General features: G+C 48.9%; 1 protein-coding gene across 1 annotated transcript; it reads right to left on the minus strand.

The window, feature by feature from the left end:
- Positions 1–346: 346 nt before the first annotated feature.
- On the minus strand, positions 347–976 carry LOC116371730 (unconventional myosin-XV-like). Its single transcript, XM_031820707.1, has 3 exons — positions 918–976; positions 627–740; positions 347–508 (listed from the first exon to the last, which is right to left on the minus strand). The coding sequence occupies exons 1-3, from the start codon at positions 942–944 to the stop codon at positions 347–349; spliced, it is 303 nt and encodes a 100-aa protein (XP_031676567.1). The 5' UTR covers positions 945–976.
- Positions 977–9,385: the final 8,409 nt, after the last annotated feature.

Below are 9,385 nucleotides of genomic sequence, written 5' to 3' on the forward strand. Positions count from 1 at the left end.
CTATCCCTTTAAGGTTTGGGTTAGACTACCATACCTCATATCTTTGGAAGTAGACGTTCCCCAGACTATCCCTTTAAGGTTCGGGGTTAGACAGCCGTATCTTTGGAAGTAGACGTTCCCCAGACTATCCCTTTAAGGTTCGGGTTAGACAGCCATACCTCATATCTCTGGAAGTAGACATTCCCCAGACTATCCTTTAAGGTTTGGGTTAGACTACCATACCTCATATCTTTGGAAGTAGACGTTCCCCAGACTATCCTTTAAGTTCGGGGTTAGACAGCCGTATCTTTGGAAGTAGACGTTCCCCAGACTATCCCTTTAAGGTTCGGGGTTAGACAGCCATACCTCATATCTTTGGAAGTAGACGTTCCCCCAGGTGTAGAATAGAAGACAGGACTCTAAAGATGGACGCCTGGTCGTCAGGGGTGAAGTGAAGGATCTCCATAGCAGCCAGTAGACGGAGGAAGTCCTCCCTGTCACTCTTTCCTGCTATCCCACAATCCCCTCCCTGGACACACACCGACCATCTCCATCAGCTTGTGTGTGTGTGTGTGTTGTCTCTGTGAGTGTGTGTGTGTGTGTGTGCGTGTGTGTCTCTGTGTGTGTGTGTGTGTGTGTATGTCTACCTGGTTCAGGTAATAATATGTCTCAGCCTCCTGCAGGTAGAAGGCCTGCCTCTGCTGGGGGGGAAGACCTGACAGCATCTCATAGAAGATATGATAGTTCCTCTCATCTCTGGCCTGTAGAAACATCTCAGTCATTTAGCACCTATTCAGAACACATGTGTCCATGTGACTGAGTGCGTGCGTGTGTGTGTTTGTGTGTGAATGTGACTGAGTGTGCGTGTGTGTCCATGTGACTGAGTGTGTGTGGTGTGTGTGGTGTGTGTGTGTGTGTTGTGTGTGTGTGTATCTCACCTGGAAGACTATACGGGACTTTTCCATCAGATACTGAGAGGTTATGGCACCGCTGATCACACCCTAGACACACACACACACCCACACACGCCACACACACACACACCACACACACAACCCCTAGAGTTAACACACACCCTAGAGTTAACACACACACCCCCCCCCTAGAGTTAACACACACACCCCTAGAGTTAACACACACACACACCCCTAGAGTTAACACACACACACCCCCTAGAGTTAACACACACACACCCCTAGAATTAACACACACACACACCCCTAGAGTTAACACCACCCCCCTAGAGTTAACACCCCCCCCCTAGAGTTAACACACACCCCCCCCCCCCCTAGAGTTAACACACACACCCCCCTAGAGTTACACACACACACACACCCCTAGAGTTAACAAACACCCACCTAGAGTTACACACACACCCCTAGAGTTAACACACACACCCTAGAGTTAACACACACACCCTAGAGTTAACACACACCCCTAGAGTTAACACACACACACACCCCCTAGAGTTAACACACACCCCCCCCTAGAGTTAACACACACCCCCCTAGAGTTAACACACACCCTAGAGTTAACACACCCCCCCTAGAGTTAACACCCACCCCCCCAGCCCCCCCCCTAAGTTAACACACCCACCCCTAGAGTTAACACACTCCCCCCCTAGAGTTAACACACACACCCCTAGAGTTAACACACACACCCCTAGAGTTAACACACACCCCCCACAGTTAACACACACACACACCCTAGAGTTAACACCACACACACCCCCTAGAGTTAACAAACACACACCCCTAGAGTTAACAACAACACAACCCCTAGAGTTAACACCCCCCCCCCTAGAGTTAACACACACACACACCCCTAGAGTTAACACAAAACCCCCTAGAGTTAACACCCCCCCCTACAGTTAACACCACCACACCCCTAGAGTTAACACACACACACACCCCTAGAGTTAACAAACACACAACACTAGAGTTACAAACACACCCCCCTAGAGTTAACACAAACACCCCTAGAGTTAACACACACCCCTAGAGTTAAACACACACCCCTAGAGTTAACACACACACCCCTAGAGTTAACATACACACACACCCCTAGAGTTAACACACACACCCCCCCTAGAGTTAACACACACACACCCCTAGAGTTAACACACACACACACCCCTAGAGTTAACACACACACCCCTAGAGTTAACACACACACCCCCCTAGAGTTAACACACACCCCTAGAGTTAACACACACACTAGAGTTAACACACACCCCCCTAGAGTTAACACACATCCCCCTAGAGTTAACACACACACCCCCCCCTAGAGTTAACACACACCCCTAGAGTTAACACACACACCCCTAGAGTTTAACACACACCCCCCCTAGAGTTAACACACACACCCCTAGAGTTAACCACACCCCCCCCTAGAGTTAACACCACACACACACCCCTAGAGTTAACACAACACACACCCCTAGAGTTAACACACACACCCCTAGAGTTAACACACCACCCCAGAGTTAACACACACACCCATAGAGTTAACACACCACCCCTAGAGTTAACACACACACCCCCCCTAGAGTTAACACACACACCCCTAGAGTTAACACACCCCCCCCCCCTAGAGTTAACACACACACACACCCTAGAGTTAACACACACACACCCCTAGAGTTAACACCCACCCCCCTAGAGTTAACACACACACCCCTAGAGTTAACACACACACCCCCTAGAGTTAACACACACACACCCCTAGAGTTAACACACACACCCCCTAGAGTTAACACCCCCCCCTAGAGTTAACACACACACCCCTAGAGTTAACACCCCCCCCCCCTAGAGTTAACACACACACCTAGAGTTAACACACACCCCCTAGTTTAACCACACCCCCCCCCTAGAGTTAACACACCCCCCCCTAGAGTTAACACACACCCCTAGAGTTAACACACACCCCCCCTAGAGTTACACACACACACCCCTAGAGTTAACACACACACCCCTAGAGTTAACACACACACCCTAGAGTTAACAAACACACCCCTAGAGTTAACACACACCCCCCCCTACAGTTAACACACACACACCCACCCCTAGAGTTAACAACCACAACACCCCTAGAGTTAACAAACACACACCCCTAGAGTTAACAACCCCCCCCCTAGAGTTAGCACACACACCCACCCTAGAGTTAATACACACACCCCTAGAGTTAACACCCCCCTACAGTTAACACACACACCCCTAGAGTTAACACACACACACACACCCCTAGAGTTAACACACACACCCCTAGAGTTAACAAACACACACCACTAGAGTTAACACACACACCCCCCTAGAGTTAACAAACACACACCCCTAGAGTTAACCCCCCCCCTAGAGTTAGCACACACACACACCCCTAGAGTTAATACACACACCCCTAGAGTTAACACCCCCCTACAGTTAACACACACACCCTAGAGTTAACACACACCACACACACCCCTAGAGTTAACACACACACCCCTAGAGTTAACAAACACACACCACTAGAGTTAACAAACACACACCACTAGAGTTAACAAACACACACCCCTAGAGTTAACACACACCCACACCCCTAGAGTTAACAAACACACCCCTAGAGTTAACACACACACACCCCTAGAGTTAACACACACCCCTAGAGTTAACAAATACCCCCCCTAGAGTTAACACACACCCCCCCTAGAGTTAACACACACACCCCTAGAGTTAACACACACACCCCCCCTAGAGTTAACACACACACACCCCCCCTAGAGTTAACACCCCCCCCCCCCCCTAGAGTTAACACACACCCCCCCTAGAGTTAACACACCCCCCCCAGAGTTAACACACACACCCCTAGAGTTAACACACACACCCCCCTAGAGTTAACACACACCCCCCCTAGAGTTAACACCCCCCCAGAGTTAACACACACACCCCTAGACTTAACACACACACCCCCTAGAGTTAACACACACACACCCCTAGAGTTAACACACACACACACCCCTAGAGTTAACACACACCCCCTCTAGAGTTACACACACACACCCCCCTAGTTTAACACACACACCCCTAGAGTTAACACACCCACACCCCTAGAGTTAACACACACACACACCCCTAGAGTTAACAAACACACACCCCTAGAGTTAACACACCCCCCCCCCCCTAGAGTTAACACACACACACACCCCTAGAGTTAACAAACACACACCACTAGAGTTAACAAACACACACCACTAGAGTTAACAAACACACACCCCTAGAGTTAACACACACACCCCTAGAGTTAACAAACACACCCCTAGAGTTAACACACACACACCCCTAGAGTTAACACACACCCCTAGAGTTAACAAATACCCCCCCTAGAGTTAACACACACCCCCCCTAGAGTTAACACACACACCCCTAGAGTTGGACACTGTGCTATCTAACCTCCAAACAAGCTTCAATGCCATACAACACTCCTTCCGTGGCCTCCAACTGCTCTTAAACGCTAGTAAAACCAAATGCATGCTTTTCAACCGGTCGCTGCCTGCACCTGCATGCCCGACTAGCATCACCACCCTGGATGGTTCCGACCTAGAATATGTGGCCGTCTATAAGTACCTAGGTGTCTGGCTAGACTGCAAACTCTCCTTCCAGACTCATATCAAACATCTCCAATCGAAAATCAAATCAAGAGTCGGCTTTCTATTCCGCAACAAAGCCTCCTTCACTCAAGCCGCCAAGCTTACCCTAGTAAAACTGACTATCCTACCGATCCTCGACTTCGGCGATGTCATCTACAAAATGGCTTCCAACACTCTACTCAGCAAACTGGATGCAGTCTATCACAGTGCCATCCGTTTTGTCACTAAAGCACCTTATACCACCCACCACTGCGACTTGTATGCTCTAGTCGGCTGGCCCTCGCTACATATTCGTCGCCAGACCCACTGGCTCCAGGTAATCTACAAGTCTATGCTAGGTAAAGCTCCGCCTTATCTCAGCTCACTGGTCACGATGGCAACACCCATCCGTAGCACGCGCTCCAGCAGGTGTATCTCACTGATCATCCCTAAAGCCCAACACCTCATTTGGCCGCCTTTCGTTCCAGTACTCTGCTGCCTGTGACTGGAACGAATTGCAAAAATCGCTGAAGTTGGAGACTTTTATCTCCCTCACCAACTTCAAACATCAGCTATCTGAGCAGCTAACCGATCGCTGCAGCTGTACATAGTCTATTGGTAAATAGCCCACCCTTTTCACCTACCTCATCCCCGTACTGTTTTTATTTATTTACTTTTCTGCTCTTCTGCACACCAATATCTCTACCTGTACATGACCATCTGATCTTTTATCACTCCAGTGTTAATCTGCAAAATTGTAATTATTTGCCTACCTCCTCATGCCTTTTGCACACATTGTATATAGACCCCCCCTTTGTTTTCTACTGTGTTATTGACTTGTTAATTGTTTACTCCATGTGTAACTCTTTGTTGTATGCTCACACTGCTATGCTTTATCTTGGCCAGGTCGCAGTTGCAAATGAGAACTTGTTCTCAACTAGCCTACCTGGTTAAATAAAGGTGAAATAAAATTTAAAAAAAGAGTTAACACACACACACACCCCCTAGAGTTAACACACACCCCCCCCTAGAGTTAACACCCCCCCCCTAGAGTTAACACACACCCCTAGAGTTAACACCCCCCCCCTAGAGTTAACACACACCCCCCCTAGAGTTAACACACACCCCACCTAGAGTTAACACAACCCACACACCCCCTAGAGTTAACACCCCCCCCCCCCCTAGAGTTAACACCCCCCCTAGAGTTAACACACACACCCCTAGAGTTAACACACACCCCCCCTAGAGTTAACATACACACACCCCTAGAGTTAACACACACACCCCCCCCTAGAGTTAACACACCCCCCCCCTAGAGTTACACATACACACCCCTAGAGTTAACACACACACCCCTAGAGTTAACACACACACACACCCCTAGAGATAACAAACACACACCCCTAGAGTTAACACACGCCCCCCCTAGAGTTAACACACACACACACCCCTAGAGTTAACACCCCCCCCTAGAGTTAACACCCCCCCCTAGAGTTAACACACACACCCCCCTAGAGTTTAACACACACCCCCCCTAGAGTTAACACACACACACACACCCCCTAGAGTAACAAACACACACCCCTAGAGTTAACACACAGCACACGGCTAGAGTTAACCACACACCCCTAGAGTTAACACACACACCCCCTAGAGTTAACACACCACCCCTAGAGTTAACACACACACACACCCCTAGAGTTAACACCCCCCCCCTAGAGTTAACACACACACCCCCTAGAGTAACACACAAACCCCTAGAGTTAACACACCCCCCCCTAGAGTTTAACACCCCCCCCTAGAGTTAACACACCCACAACCCCTAGAGTTAACACACACACCCCCCCCTAGAGTTAACACACACACACCCCTAGAGATAACACACACACCCCCCCTAGAGTTAACACACACACCCCTAGAGTTAACACACACACCCCTAGAGTTAACACACACCCCCCCCCTAGAGTTAACACACACCCCCCCTAGAGTTAACACACACCCCTAGAGTTAACACACACCCCCCTAGAGTTACACACACACACCCCTAGAGTTAACACACACACCCCTAGAGTTAACACACACACCCCTAGAGTTAACAAACACACCCCCTAGAGTTAACACACACCCCCCCTACAGTTAACACCACACACACAACCCTAGAGTTAACAAACACACACCCCTAGAGTTAACAAACACACACCCCTAGAGTTAACACCCCCCCCCTAGAGTTAGCACACACACACACCCCTAGAGTTAATACACACACCCCTAGAGTTAACACCCCCTACAGTTAACACACACACCCCTAGAGTTAACACACACACACACACACCCCTAGAGTTACACACACACCCCTAGAGTTAACAAACACACACCACTAGAGTTAACACACACACCCCCCTAGAGTTAACAAACACACACCCCCTAGAGTTAACACCCCCCCCCTAGAGTTAGCACACACACACACCCCTAGAGTTAATACACACACCCCTAGAGTTAACACCCCCCTACAGTTAACACACACACCCCTAGAGTTAACACACACACACACACCCCTAGAGTTAACACACACACCCCTAGAGTTAACAAACACACACCACTAGAGTTAACAAACACACACCACTAGAGTTAACAAACACACACCCCTAGAGTTAACACACACCCCCCTAGAGTTAACAAACACACCCCTAGAGTTAACACACACACACCCCTAGAGTTAACACACCCCTAGAGTTAACAATACCACCCCCCTAGAGTTAACACACACCCCCCTAGAGTTAACACACACACCCCTAGAGTTAACACACACACACCCCCCCTAGAGTTAACACACACACACCCCCCTAGAGTTAACACCCCCCCCCCCCCCTAGAGTTAACACACCCCCCCCCTAGAGTTAACACACACCCCCCCCGAGTTAACACACACACCCCTAGAGTTAAACACCACCACCCCCCTAGATTTACACACACCCCCCCCTAGAGTTAACACCCCCCCAGAGTTAACACACACACCCCTAGACTTAACACACACACCCCCTAGAGTTAACACACACACACCCCTAGAGTTAACACACACACACACACCCTAGAGTTAACACACACCCCCTCTAGAGTTACACACACACCCCCTAGAGTTAACACACACACCCCTAGAGTTAACACACACACCCCTAGAGTTAACACACACACACACCCCTAGAGTTAACAAACACACACCCCTAGAGTTAACACACCCCCCCCCCCCTAGAGTTACAAACACACACACACCCCTAGAGTTAACAAACACACACCACTAGAGTTAACAAACACACACCCCTAGAGTTAACAAACACACACCCCTAGAGTTAACACACACACCCCTAGAGTTAACAACCCCCCCCTAGAGTTAACACAACACACACACCCCTAGAGTTAACACAACACCCCTAGAGTTAACAAATCCCCCCCCTAGAGTTAACACACACCCCCCCTAGAGTTAACACACACACCCCTAGAGTTGGACACTGTGCTATCTAACCTCCAAACAAGCTTCAATGCCATACAAAACACTCCTTCCGTGGCCTCCAACTGCTCTTAAACGCTAGTAAAACCAAATGCATGCTTTTCAACCGGTCGCTGCCTGCACCTGCATGCCCGACTAGCATCACCACCCTGGATGGTTCCGACCTAGAATATGTGGCCGTCTATAATTACCTAGGTTGTCTGGCTAGACTGCAAACTCTCCTTCCAGACTCCATATCAAACATCTCCAATCGAAAATCAAATCAAGAGTCGGCTTTTCTATTCCGCAACAAAGCCTCCTTCACTCAAGCCGCCAAGCTTACCCTAGTAAAACTGACTATCCTACCGATCCTCGACTTCGGCGATGTCATCTACAAAATGGCTTCCAACACTCTACTCAGCAACTGGATGCAGTCTATCACAGTGCCATCCGTTTGTCACTAAAGCACCTTATACCACCCACCACTGCGACTTGTATGCTCTAGTCGGCTGGCCCCGCTACATATTCCGTCGCCAGACCCACTGGCTCCAGGTAATCTACAAGTCTATGCTAGGTAAAGCTCCGCCTTATCTCAGCTCACTGGTCACGATGGCAACACCCATCCGTAGCACGCGCTCCAGCAGGTGTATCTCACTGATCATCCCTAAAGCCAACACCTCATTTGGCCGCCTTTCGTTCCAGTACTCTGCTGCCTGTGACTGGAACGAATTGCAAAAATCGCTGAAGGTTGGAGACTTTTATCTCCCTCACCAACTTCAACATCAGCTATCTGAGCAGCTAACCGATCGCTGCAGCTGTACATAGTCTATTGGTAATAGCCCACCCTTTTCACCTACCTCATCCCCAGTACTGTTTTATTTATTTACTTTTCTGCTCTTCTGCACACCAATATCTCTACCTGTACATGACCATCTGATCTGTTGATCACTCCAGTGTTAATCTGCAAAATTGTAATTATTTGCCTACCTCCTCATGCCTTTTGCACACATTGTATATAGACCCCCCCTTTGTTTTCTACTGTGTTATTGACTTGTTAATTGTTTACTCCATGTGTAACCTCTTTGTTGTATGCTCACACTGCTATGCTTTATCTTGGCCACGGTCGCAGTTGCAAATGAGAACTTGTTCTCAACTAGCCTACCTGGTTAAATAAAGGTGAAATAAAATTTAAAAAAAGAGTTAACACACACACACACACCACCCCCTAGAGTTTAACACACACCCCCCCTAGAGTTAACACCCCCCCCCTAGAGTTACACACACCCCTAGAGTTAACACCCCCCCCCCCCTAGAGTTAAC

This window comes from Oncorhynchus kisutch, unplaced genomic scaffold (genome assembly GCF_002021735.2).
Source record: "Oncorhynchus kisutch isolate 150728-3 unplaced genomic scaffold, Okis_V2 scaffold3602, whole genome shotgun sequence".
Lineage (NCBI taxonomy): Eukaryota > Metazoa > Chordata > Actinopteri > Salmoniformes > Salmonidae > Oncorhynchus > Oncorhynchus kisutch.

Coding starts and splice junctions, on each gene's coding strand:
- LOC116371730 (XM_031820707.1), bottom strand. CDS start 944: ATGGAAAAGTCCCGTATAGTCTTCCAG. Junction 741..917: donor AGTCCCGTATAGTCTTCCAG/GTGAGATACACA, acceptor ATGTTTCTACAG/GCCAGAGATGAGAGGAACTA. Junction 509..626: donor CATATTATTACCTGAACCAG/GTAGACATACAC, acceptor GTGTGTGTCCAG/GGAGGGGATTGTGGGATAGC.